General features: G+C 56.2%; 1 protein-coding gene across 1 annotated transcript in view; it reads left to right on the top strand.

The window, feature by feature from the left end:
* The window catches only part of PCSK6 (proprotein convertase subtilisin/kexin type 6), a 49,495-nt gene that overhangs the window by 14,218 nt on the left and 22,821 nt on the right, over positions 1-12,456 (top strand). The window contains exons 2-4 of the mRNA XM_058033649.1: positions 2,940-3,044; positions 7,973-8,077; positions 12,233-12,343. Coding sequence (XP_057889632.1) covers positions 2,940-3,044; positions 7,973-8,077; positions 12,233-12,343 — 321 coding nt within the window. The remainder of the gene's footprint in view (positions 1-2,939; positions 3,045-7,972; positions 8,078-12,232; positions 12,344-12,456) is intronic.

Below are 12,456 nucleotides of genomic sequence, written 5' to 3'. Positions count from 1 at the left end.
AGGTCTGTGATGTAGCTTGTAGCTAGGATTTGATGGCCATGTTGATCACTGATGAGCATTGCAGTGGGCTGCAGAGCACTCCCAGACGTGGATTCAGCCTGATTCTCCTGGGATTTGCCCATTTTTTTATCACCTAGCACAGACACAATGAGGTTTTGCACACACAATCCCACAAAGGCAACCTCTTTCCTATCTTCACTCTTCTGAAAAGCTTCAGAAAGCTTTTGCCACTGCCACAACCTAAACCCTCCCTGCTGCTGCCAGCGCTCATTCGCCCTTCTCTGCTCCCTGTGGAGATACTTTGCCCCTACTTTGCATCCCCTGCCGACATCCCTCAGACTTTCCCCAGCAGAGGGAGGTGGATGTTTTGAAACGAAAGGGTTTTCTTTCATCTATTCCCACCTCTCCTCTGGCTTTGCCCCCTGCATCTCTCTGGATGTGCATCACACATGTAGCACACCCAGCACCCGCCAGCACTGCTCATCCATCTCACACACCTTAATCAATGGGAAACTTGAGGAAAAGCCCATAAACCGGATGGGAAGTGAGGATTGGATTTGCAATGTGCTGGTGCTAATGGAAACCATCCTTCACTGCATAATCAGAAGGAATGGTCACACAAAACCCATCATTTCTGCCCAGGGTGCTGTGAGGACCTGTGGGGTGGGGAGCCCTGGAGGCTCCAGTGTCCCTGCAGTGATAACCCACAGTGATTTCAGTGAGCAACATCTTATGGTGAGAGTCACCAAACTCCCCAGTGCCTGCAAATTGTGGCAACAAATTGTCACATCGCGAATGCCAGTACAACACTGTTTGCACACAGAAACCCTCCCAATCCCCATTTTGCTAATATTTGTAATTTCCCGGGATAAGCCTGCCTGTGGCACAGGGACTCACCTCCATCTGGCCCCTCCATGTATTTGCTGCCTGCAAATGGGTCAAAGCCAGCCCAGTGCAGGAGCTGCCAAGAGCATTCTGGCCCTGTCTGAGGCAGAACAGGCTCCCTATAAATTTCCCTTGGATTAATCTCACGGCTGAGCTGGGAGTACTTCCCTATTTCCTCAGACTCTCACTAGCTCACCTGCTCAGTGGCAGGGCTGGTACGAGTGGGTGGCACCAGACTCTGATTTTCCTCTCCAGCTCCAGAGATGGGTTGTGCTTACTGCTCCTTGGATGCCCCCTCACACCTGCACACCCAGGTAGGTTTTGCAAATCTGTTTGGGGCTCAGGAAGGTGTTTGCATTCAGAGAGATGGGGTGTGGGGCCCCAAATCTGGTCGGGGTCTGGAAAACAGACAACACCTACTCCGGGAATCTGAGACCATCCTGGCTTGAGCAGCTGGTCATTGCCAGGGCCCTGGGAGCCCCGGGCACGTTTCTGAAGCTCGGATATGATTCAGGTGAAGCTCTGGTGTGATGTGAGTGGATGCAATGCCACTGAAACATCCTTTAATTTTGGGCAGCTCCCTGCCGGCCTGGGCCCGCACTGGCAGGGAGGGCTGTGGAGCAGAGCATCCCCGGGCTGCTCCTGAGCCGGCCTTTGTGTGCGCCACCACCTTCCCCAAACAAAGCCCAGTTTCTGATATCCCTCGAGGTCCCTGCTGTTCCCTAATGGCATCCGTGGGAGGCACAGTCAGCACTCCAGCCTGTCTGCCCCAGCCTGTGGCTCATGGTGGTGCCCTACGGGTGTCCAGGTTTATCCCGAGTCCTGTCCCAAAACCCTCCCCACCCGTCTGGGGTTCGCCTGGGGGTGCAGGGGGGATGCCAGGGCTGTGGGGGCAGTGCTGGAGGGATGCAGGGGAGGTGCAGTGGGATGTGCCCGTGGGGGTTGTACAGAGAGGTGAGGGAGATGCCTGGGGGGATGCAGGGAGAACGGGGTGGGGGAGATGTGGGCAGTGCCAAGCATTGCAGGGAGACAGAGGGGAGGGGGCTCAGACTGGCTGCCCAGGGGGGATGCTACGTGGGGAATGGAGCCAGGGAATGCACGATGGGGAGATGGCTGAGGGAATGCAGGGGCAATGTGGGGATTCTCTCTGCGGGGTTCAGGGGGTACCTGCAGAGCAGATCTGGGAGGATGCATGGAGGGCTGCCCGGGGGGAATGCAGATGCACAAAAGAAGATGCAGTGCCGGGGCATGCAGGGGGATGCGGGGGCGATGCGGGGGCTCTCTCTGAAGGGTGCCATGGGTTACCTGAGAAGCAGAGCTGGGAGCATGCATGGGGGCTGCCTGCGGGGGAAGGAGGGGAGGTGCCCCGGGGAATCGGGAGCACAAAGGACGATGAAGTGGGGCGCAGGGGGAAACCGGGGGGGCAGTGCTGGGGCCTGCAGAGGGATGCGGGGGGATGCAGGTGGTTGTTCACGGAGCAGCACCGGGGCGCGCAGGGGAGGATGCAGCGGGTACAGGGGATTGCCCGGTCACATGCGGGGAAAGGCAGGGGGGGTTCCGCGGAGCAGCACCGCGGCACCCGGGGGGACTCAGGGGGTCTGCTTGGGGAGCAGCGCCGAACGCGCAGGGGCAATGCCGGGGGGCACGGGGAGTTGTCCGGAGGTGCGCGGGGAAGGGACAGAGCCGGGCACGGAGCGGTCCGGGGAGCCGCCCGGGGTCGGGCGGGGGCCGCAGAGGTGCGCGGGGGGTTCGGGGAGCAGCGGCGGGGCTGCCCGGCGGCGGGCGGGGGGACGCGGGGGGGCAGCGCCGGGGGCCGCCCCGTCCGCCCGCTCTCCCGGGCCCTCCCCGCCCCCCCCGAGCATCCCCCCGCCCCCGCGGGCTGCGGGGCCGGTTAAAAGGCGCAGCGCCCCGCTCCGCCCAGCCCGGCCCGGCCCCGCACCATGCCCGCCGCCGGCCCCGGCGCGGGGAGCGCGGCCGCCCCGCCGCCCGCCCGCCTCTGCCTGCTGGCCCTGGCGCTGCCGCTGGCGCTGCCCGGGCGCGGGGCCGCCGCCGAGCCCGCCCGCACCGTCTACACCAACCACTGGGCCGTGCGGGTGCGGGGGGGCCCCGCCGAGGCCGCCCGCCTCGCCGCCGCCTACGGCTACATCAGCCTGGGGCAGGTAAGGGGCGGCGGGGCCGGGGGCGCCGGGAGCGGGCAGGTGCCGGGGCACCGGGAGCGGGGGATGCGGGGCATGCGGGGCCGGGGGGTCGCACCGGGCAGCTGCCGGGGGTTCCGGCACCGAGAGCCTGCGGGGGATCGGGAGCTGCCGGGGGTCCCGCAGCCGGAGAGGAGCCGAGGGTTCCGGGAAGCTACCGAGGGTCCCGGGATCGGAAAGGCGGAGCGGTCTCGGGAAACTGCCGGGGATTCCGGCACTGGGAGCCTGCGGCAGATGCCGGCGTGGGGAGCTCGGCGCCGGGGAGCTGCCCGGGCTGTCGCACTGGGACTCCCGGGACCGGGAAGCCGACGATGGTCCCGGGACCGGGGAGGCGGCGGGGGTCCCGCGGAACTGCCGGCACTCCCGGGACGGGGGCAGGACCCAGGAGCGGGAGCGGACCCCGAGTTCTCCCCGCTGGCGGAGGTCTCGCCGAGCTGCCCGGTCTCCGAGGCGATGCCGGGTGTCCCGGGAGCGGGAGATGAGCCCCCGGAGCGGTCGGGATGGGAACGGGGCCGGTGCGGGGATGCTGTCGGAGCGCTCTGGCCCGGGGGCGGGCTCCCCCCGGCTGGACGCCCCTCCTCGAGGTGCCCTCGCCCCGCACCGCTGGGGGGTTGCACAAGTTCCTCCCACCCCGGAAAGTTGTATTTGTGGGTTTAGCAAACTTTGGACTCTCTGGCCCGGGTTTTTATCGGAGATCTTGGGAACACAGAGAACTTTTGCTTTCAAACCCCCGCAGAACACTGGTGTCTTAAAAGAGATTTTCCGCACAGCAGCTCATTTTCCTTTCAATTTCTTCATCCTCTGCAATCCCAGATGCAGGCTGGTGTCCTCGGAGTTTGTTCCAGAGTTTATTGCCATGGCGCTGCCCGGCGCTTTTTTGGCTGGGTGACACTTCAGGTTGTCCTCCTGCCCAAGGTGTCTCCCGGACTACAAATTATAACCTTGCTTTATATCGCAACCCTGCTTTTAACTATAATTAAAGTCACGGGGTGCTGCATAAACAATTTTTTTGGGGGGAGGCTGAATTGGGCACATTGTCTCCTGCACCCGTGTCTGTGACCTCCCGTGGGGGACAACCCCTCACGTCGCACCCTCAGTCTCCTACCTGCGTGCTCAGCTCCCGTCCCACCAAGGGGAAAATCACATTGTATTGTTCAATTGCGTCTATCACAGGGCTGGGCGAAGGTGGTTGTGCAACCCAAAGGGCTTTTCAGTGTTTATCCCTCTTCAGGCAGAGAATATCTTGATTGAACTTCCCACTCTCCCAAGTTGCATCAGCCTAACGTCAGCTCCTGGTTTGGGGTTTTGCTGTGTCCCTTCCCTGCTGGAGCATCTGTTACTCCTCCCTCCTTCCCCAGCATCCCTGTTATGTGAGCTCATCCCCGTGATGCTGGAGGCATTTGGCCCATGGGCGCAATGTGGCTCCACTGGAGCATCCATCCTTTCCCCCTGAGCCCTTTCCCCGGGGCAGCCCTGTGCAGGCTGGAGAGCAAGGGAAATATTTCTGTGGTTGCATCAGGGTGTTCCTGGCTCCCGCCTTTCCCGTGGATACTGGGAGCCCGTGCACCTCTGGGGCTTCCCCAGCTGCTCTCAACGCCCTGCCTTCAGCCCTCCATCTCTCCAAGCTTTTCCCGTTGGCTTTTGGGCTTTTTTCACTGGGTCCTGTCCAGTGGAAAAAGGTTAAACCTTGAGGGATTGCTTCCCCTGCACGTGTGCGACATTTGCTCAAGGTTCGTGGTGTGTTGAGCCTCGTGAGGACCTGGGTGTCCCCCACTTCTCTTGCATCATCGGCTTGTGGAGCTGCTGGTCATGGCGCTGTCCCCAGTGAGATGTGCCCTCCTGGGGGGCTGATTCTGGACAAAACCTGCTGGGAAACTCTACCAAGGATGTTATCACCCTGGGAAGATGTTTGAGTGGAGTCCAAAGCAGTGAGGGAGGAGGAGAGGTGATGCTCGCTGGATGAAGACCCAGCTGGGTGCAAGGAGGCTCAGCCCTGCCTTGGTGGCTGGTGACATCTTTTCCTCTGCCATGCAATCCTGGAGGCTCCTGACATGGTGCTGCCCGGGAAAGGCACTGCTGGGGTTGGCACACACAGCTCTGAGCGTTTTCCCGTGCCCAAACCACGAGCCAGGACACTCTAAACCCTTCTGGGTCATGGCAGAGTGACATTTCCCTTGGGGAATCACTTGCGTCAACTTCTATTTAAGTGAAGCAAACAACTAAACAAAAGAAACGGCTTTTACACCCTCGAACGCCTGCTCATTCCTCGCCGCCTCATTCCTCCCGCCGGGCTTTGTTCCGCGGCCGTGCCGGGGCGAGCCGGGACAGGCCCTGGCCGAGGGCGCTGCGGGGACGGCGCCGGAGCCTCGGGGATGATGGGGACCCCCTTCCCATCCCGGGGGGTGATGGGGACCACCCCCTTCCCATCCTGGTTCCAGGGTTCATATGAGTTTTTCCATGTGTGGTGTCCAACACAACTTTTGGAAGGGCTGGCACATCCTCAGTGGTCTCACCTGCAGCACAGGAGAGGGATGGGGTTAATTTGGGGCAGTATTTGGAGCTTTCCTGGATTCCTGTCATCTCGCAGCTCTTGGCTTGATCCTTTCTGAGATGAACACATTAATGATCATTTGAGAATTGCATTCCTGAAGGCAGGAGCTCAGCGACTGGACCCCTTGTCCCTGCTGGGAATGGGTGGTGTCCCCAGGAGGGGAGGGCTCACTGCCTTCCCGGTTGGATCCACCCTTTGGGAAGGCACCAGCGCTGGTGTAGCTGTACTTTGCACAGATAAAATGGTTTGGGTGAGATGGGATTGCATTACAAAGCCCTTACTGAGCTGACTGATCACAAGGAGGATCAGCAAATCCTTTTTCATTCAAAAGAAAAATGACATTTACAACTTTTTCTACTTAGAATATCTTAGGTGGAACAGGACATCTGGAGGTCTCCCAGGTTGGTCCACTGGGACCAACCTCTGCTCAGACTTTCAAGGTATTCCCATCATGGGAAGGTTTTTCTTATTTTTCTGCCCATAAATCCCAGGAGGATAAAGAAGTGGGGCACAGAGTTCTTTTCCTGCTGCTCTGGCTATGTATCCCCAGAGCCTGTGATGAGATCATTACCTTCCCTGTGCTCTTGCTGCTTTGCATCACATGGCAATTTTGCATTTATTTGTGAAAAGGAAGGAAGAAATTCTTTACTTAGGAAGGAATTGTTTGCTGTGGGCACGGTGGGGCACTGGCACAGGTTGCCCAGAGAAGCTGTGGATGCCCCATCCCTGTTTCAGGCCAGGCTGGATGAAGCTTGGAGCAAGCTGGTCTAGTGGAAGGTGTCTCTGTCCATGCAGGGAGTTGGAACTGGATATCTTAAAGATCCCTTCCAACCCTAAACCCATTGCAGGATTTTGTGGTAAGCCCTGTACTCCGATTTCCAGGCAGAGTGAGCAAGAGGCAGGGCGGCCTTGTCAAGGTTTCCCTAAAATATGGAGAGGTTGAAGCACCCTCCTTCTATTTTATAAGTGTGAATGGATTTGGAGAATGGGTTTAAAAGGCAAATACACATTGCAATGAGCAACCTCTTTATGTGAATGTTAAAGAAAATGCTCATCTATGCTGTAATATGAAGGAGGAAGAGGGAGGGTTTAAATGAATTTGAGTGGAAATAAATTATAAGAATTACACTAACAGCAGTAAAGTTAGTGAAATGACATTCTGGCATAAAAGGCAGACCAAGACTAATTAAATATTTAATGCTTGTAAGAGACACTGGCAGTTCTCAAGGTATCAAGTGTGATAAAGATGTAAGTAGTTGTCATCTGCTTTAGTATCTGATCCAGACAAACCTGTTTGTTCCCTGCTGTTCCATTGCAGCCAGCCCTGGTCTGGCCTCAGGAATGTCACCCTGGCCCCCGGGTCACACATGGTCTTAAAGATGTTGCCTCGTGGGTTGCAGATGGGTTCTGGTAGGATGGCCCCTTCTGGTCCTGTGAGCAAGACACAGGGAATGTCACTGGCTCCCAACATCCAGCTCCTGACATGGAATGTGGGTTTTTTTGGTGGAGTGGAAAAAAAAAAAGGAAACCAACTTAGGCAAAAGCGAATTTATAGCAAAGTCCCAATTTGTACCCAAATTATGTGATCTGGGAGCCACATGGCAGCGAGTGCAGCTTTTGGGTCATTCCCATCCCTCTGGCTGTGAATCCCCGAGGGATGTTTCACATGCGGTGTCTGGCTGAGATCCCTCGATTCATTGCATAGCCCCGGGACTTTATCCGCGCTTTTGGGATGAAAAAAGAGGAGTTGTGGTGTCTCCAGATGCCAGGCTGAGAGGGCCGGAGGCAGCGCAGCCACCCCGGGGCTTGGCAGGGTGGCATGGCTGGCACCGCATTCTCCTGCAAATGCTGCCATCCCTCCCTCCAGGCGAGGCACAGTTATATCCCACAGTTGCTTCCAGGAGCATCCCGGGGCGGGCAGGATCGCATCACCTCTCCTGGTGTGCAGCCGGAGCGCCGGGCGGAGAAGGCAGGAGGATGAGGCACAGCTCCCCTGGCTGCGCCGCAGCTGCTGAGCTCATTTTTAGCTCATTATTTCTGCTTGGGAGCCGATGAAAGGCAGTTTTCAAAGATGCATTTAATGGGTGAAAATTCATAAAAATGTTTTCCGGGCTCTGTTGTGCCAGTGCAGCGTCCGACCACCAACGCTGTTTGTCACAGCGGTGGCACCGGGGCTGGTGCCAGCATCCTGCATCCTCCCCAGCCCCGGGAGCTCTGTGGGACTGAGGGATTTGGGGTGCAGGACACGGCTGCACTGATGCTGCCAGTACAAAATGGGGGGGCAGCCACAGGAAAACAGACCTTAAAAAACAACAACCCAAACAACCTCTTTTTTTTGCAGATTGGAAGCTTGGAAAACTACTACCACTTTCACCACAGCAAGACGTTTAAGCGCTCCACGCTGAGCAGCCGGGGGCCGCACAACTTCCTCCGCATGGACCCCAAGGTACGGGGCTGGGCGCCCTGGTGTCCCCAGCTCCTGTGGGGTGGTGGGATGGGGGGCCTCACCTGTCCCTGGAGAAGGCTGTTGGCTTGATCTGGGTCAAGAGTGAGCTGTAGCATCTTGGGATGACATGTCACCCTTGAGCCACAGCCCTGCTCACACACGAGTGACTCATTGGGCACGGGCACGGAGAGCGGTGGTGAAAAATACGTAAAAGTGACTAAACACTAACATCTGCCTGAAAGCCGGCAGGAAGAAAAGGGGGAAAAGCTTTCCAGGACAGAAAGGCTGTTGCATGCTCAGGGTGTTGATCCAGTTGCCACAACACTTGCTGCCTCAATGGTTGCTATGTGTGAAATCCTTGGCAATAGCTCTGCATTGCTTCTTTCCTAGAGCAAGCATCCAAAGGGATTTTCAGTGCAGCTGAATTGACAAAAGTAATGGGGTGGGAGGGGAAGAAGGCAAGGAGGGACCTGGGCAAGCTGGGTTTGGGGTGGTGGGGAAGGGTTGGGGCTCCCCTGTGGCTGTCCTCCTCCCCCAGCTCCCCCTGAGCACTGCGAGGTGTGACTTGTGCAGAGCAGGGGAAGGGTTAATGGTGGGAAGGTTTTTTTGGGAGAGGGGCACATAAAAGCAGAAAAAGCCATTCTGGTGAATGTAGCCCAAGCTGCTGGTGCCTGCAGCGATGTCTGGCCATCCTCGGGGTGCTCAGACACCCTTGGGATGCTCCTTCCCAAGACATCTCCACACCCGGTCCCATCTACATCTCCCCAGACACTCGCAGCAGCCCTGCCCTCCCCAGGCTTTCCGCAGAGATTTGCTGTTCAATATTTGGACAAGGTCCGTAGCACATTTTTGAGGAGGAGGCGTTCGTTGGTTTGCGTGGCTGCTTTGCCAGCGGGGGAAACCTCGGCGAGGGGAGCCTGGTGCCCTGGAAGTGTGCTGGGCTTTAATTAAAGCTGCTCGCCCTCAGGGGGTGCACAGGCATCCCAGCAAACAGCGAATTCTCTGCATTTGAAATATCCCCATTTAAATGAGTCTGGTTATAATGCAAACTAAATCAATTGGCTTTTAGTCATATTAACCTTTACCTTACCTTGCTCTGTGGGCTCCAAGCTGGAGCAATTAACTCCTGTTCTCTTAATCCTTCCTTATCAGTTCAAAACCTGTTGGCATGCCTTGTCTCTCCCCCTCTCCCATGCACATTTACAAATCGTTTAAGTGCTGCATTCAGATGGCACCAGCTTAGCATGCATGCAGGAAAACATCACCTCGAGGCACGAGGACAGGAGCTGGAATAGGGAGGATGGAAACAAATCTCGCAGAAATCCTGAGGAACCAGCCAATCCGGTTGTTTGCAGATGTTGGGTGGTTCATGCCTTCTGGGGGCTATTGTTTCCAGCGCTGTTGTTTGTTTGCTGTGGGGTTCGGTGGAGCTGAGCAGGAGGACCACGCCAAGCTCTCCACCCCCAGGAGAAGTCTGGGGAAGGGGAGAATCCAGAACACACAGGGAAGCAGCCAGGGTGCCGATCCTTGTGTGACCACGCTGCTGCTGAGCTGCCCTGCTGCCCCAAGAGACCCCTGGGCAGCTGGCTGCTCCTGGTGGGGCTGGTATGAGCCAAGAGATGTGGCACGTGATGGAAAGGGAGCAAGGATGTGGCAAATCCAGTGATTTTGGGGATAGGTCATGGTGGTGAGAGCTGGGGAGGGACTGTGGGGTGCAGAGTGGGGTCACACCATGCTGTGCCACCCCTCTTGGGGCTCCACTTGCAGCTCTTACTGCCATAACTTCCCTTGCTCATTGGAATGCTCCTGTGGGTCCATGCAGTGCTTGAGCCTCCATCCTCACTGCTCCAGTCTCTTGATCCCCATCAGGGGATGCCACGGCCTTGGTCCCTGTGCCTCTGGCCATGCACCACAGCAAAATCAACCCCCTCTGAAATATTTGCTGTGCTTCATGGCAAATGTGTGCTGGAACCATCTTGATTATCCTGGACCTCCACTTTAACTCCTGCACAGCCACTGGGATCCCTGCAAGTGTTGAAGGCCAGGTTGGATGGGGCTTGAGGCAACCTGTCCTGGTGGAAGGTGTCCCTGCCCATGGTAGAAGGTTTGGAGTGAGATGAGCTTTAAGGTCTCCCTCAACCCAAACCATTCTGTGATTCTGCAATAATTAGGCTTTGCAAGGGTAGAGCTGGGACCCTGGGCCTCAGGACTATAACAGTTTGGCCCATTTCTAGTACTAAAAAGCCTTTTCCCTCTTTATTTTACATTTTCAAGAAGCTTTTCCCCAGCCTGGATCATCAATGGAAGTTGATCTGAGTTTCGTGAGCTGCAGGAGCTGTTGCAGGGATGCCCCAGACTCCTCCTGCTTGCCTATTTTCCCATGCCAGCCACATTGATTTATCAACTCTTCCTTGAAATCAATGTCCTTAAACTGCTGATTTCTCTGTGTCCACACACGATGGCTCCATTGACTCCTGGCTGGCAGTGCTGGGGTCGATCAGGAGCCTGCTTGAGATGAAGACATCCCTGTGAGGCAGCTCCTGGCAAAACCCCCCAAAATCCCACACCTTACCATCATTCCTGCATCCTGCAAAGCAGCAGGGAAAGGTGGTAGCTGTGGCTTGGGCAGCCAGACTCATGGAAATGCTGCCAGAGAGTGGTGCTTTAAGGAAAAAAGCCTGTTATTTGGGCCATAACCCCTATTTAATGTATTTTTATTTTTTTTAAACTAGACCATGAAGTTATATTTTTGCTTCCAGTGTTTAAATCCATCACTGTGTAAGCAAAGTGGTGCACTCTCGGCAGCCAAGGCAGCGTGGAAAATCATTTTTCTATGAAATACATTTTTTTCTCCCTCTTTCAACAGTGTTTTTTTTCTTTATAATATATATGTGTTTAAAACCCAAGCTCTAGGCTGGAAGCTGTCGGGTTTCTGACATCCACCTCCATCTGAGGCACAAAGCAATAAACTGTGCAGGAACTCAGTTCAGCTGACAGTTTTACATAAATGAGCTCAACAAAAGTTGCACTTTGTATTTTTTATTCCTTTTGTTACAAAACCTTAGTCACAACACTAGAGACATCCCCATGAGTAGCTCCCAAAAGACCCAGAGCCATCAGGAAGAAAGTGTCCAGCCAGGAGGGATGTGCCACACAGCCCTCACAGCTCATTGGCTGGTGCCTCCTTTCTCCCCCAGCATGAACATCTGTAAAGATTTGGTCCATAAATTACTTTTATAACCTTTTTTCACTAAACTTGTGCTTCACCTCCACGCAGAAGGCAGGAAAGCCCTTTGTGTGGCAATAAAGGGTCTGGGGGCTGGTTAATGTTTGATAGGGATGGGATGGGGCTGCTTCCAAAGCAGCACCTTAGGCAGCTCCCACCACAGTGCTGTGGGCAAACACCAGCATTTCCCAATCATGGCCTTTTCCAGATCATTTCCCGTTTGATCTCCCTGCGTGTCATGCCCCGCTGGAACGCAAACAAATGTCAGAGTGGTCGGCTCCAAGGCCACCTCACACGCAGCCACTGCCAAAAATACTTGTGTGGAGCTGGCCACGTCCCCTGAGATCTGTCACAGCCGTGTGTGGCCATCACATATTTTTGGGAAATGTGTGTTGTGCTTGGGTAAAGCCCACAGTTTTTGTATTTTATCAGGAGGAAGGAGCTCGAAGGATGAGCAGCCCTGGAGCCAGGTGGAACAGCCTCAGGGCTGAGCTGCTGCCTCCCAGTCGGCAGGAAGGATCAGCCCAAAATCTAAGCCAAGCACCTGAGTCTTGTCCAAAACTTTGGCTAAACACTGAAATATGTGGTGTGTCTGCAGCGGGGCTCCAGCGCGTGCTTCTGTGCTGCGCTGAGCGCGGGGGCTCAGGCACGCGCTCCCAGCCGCCGGTGCTTGTGCTCCAGCAGGGGAATCTGCTCTGGCTCAGACAGCTCAGCCAGCTGAGCTCACCCTGTCTGTCTGTCCATCCATCCCGTCTCCCTCCAAATGGAGCTGCTGTCTCCACGGCAGCTTTGCTAACGGAGATGGGGGTATGCCAGAGCATGGGGTTCAGGCTGAGGCTGGCGCTGCTTCTGCATCCCACATCCCAGTTCAGTGGGCAATGCCAGGCTCAGTGCCCGTGGGTGGTGCTGACCCAGGTCTCTGCTTGCAGGTGGACTGGCTGCAGCAGCAGGAGGTGAAGAGGAGGGTGAAGAGGCAGGCCCGAGGGGAGCCACATGCCCTGCCCTTCAACGACCCGGTGTGGCCCAACATGTGGTACCTGGTGGGTGTCTCCCTGTCACTGCTTTATGGGGGGTCATTTATTTCTAAGCAAATGCATCATCAATCTTTGCTCAGCCCAGCCAGTAATGAAATAATAGCATCAAATGTGCTTGG

Source organism: Melospiza georgiana, chromosome 13 (assembly GCF_028018845.1).
Source record: "Melospiza georgiana isolate bMelGeo1 chromosome 13, bMelGeo1.pri, whole genome shotgun sequence".
NCBI classification, from domain to species: domain Eukaryota; kingdom Metazoa; phylum Chordata; class Aves; order Passeriformes; family Passerellidae; genus Melospiza; species Melospiza georgiana.
This window is presented reverse-complemented; position numbering and strand designations above follow the sequence as displayed.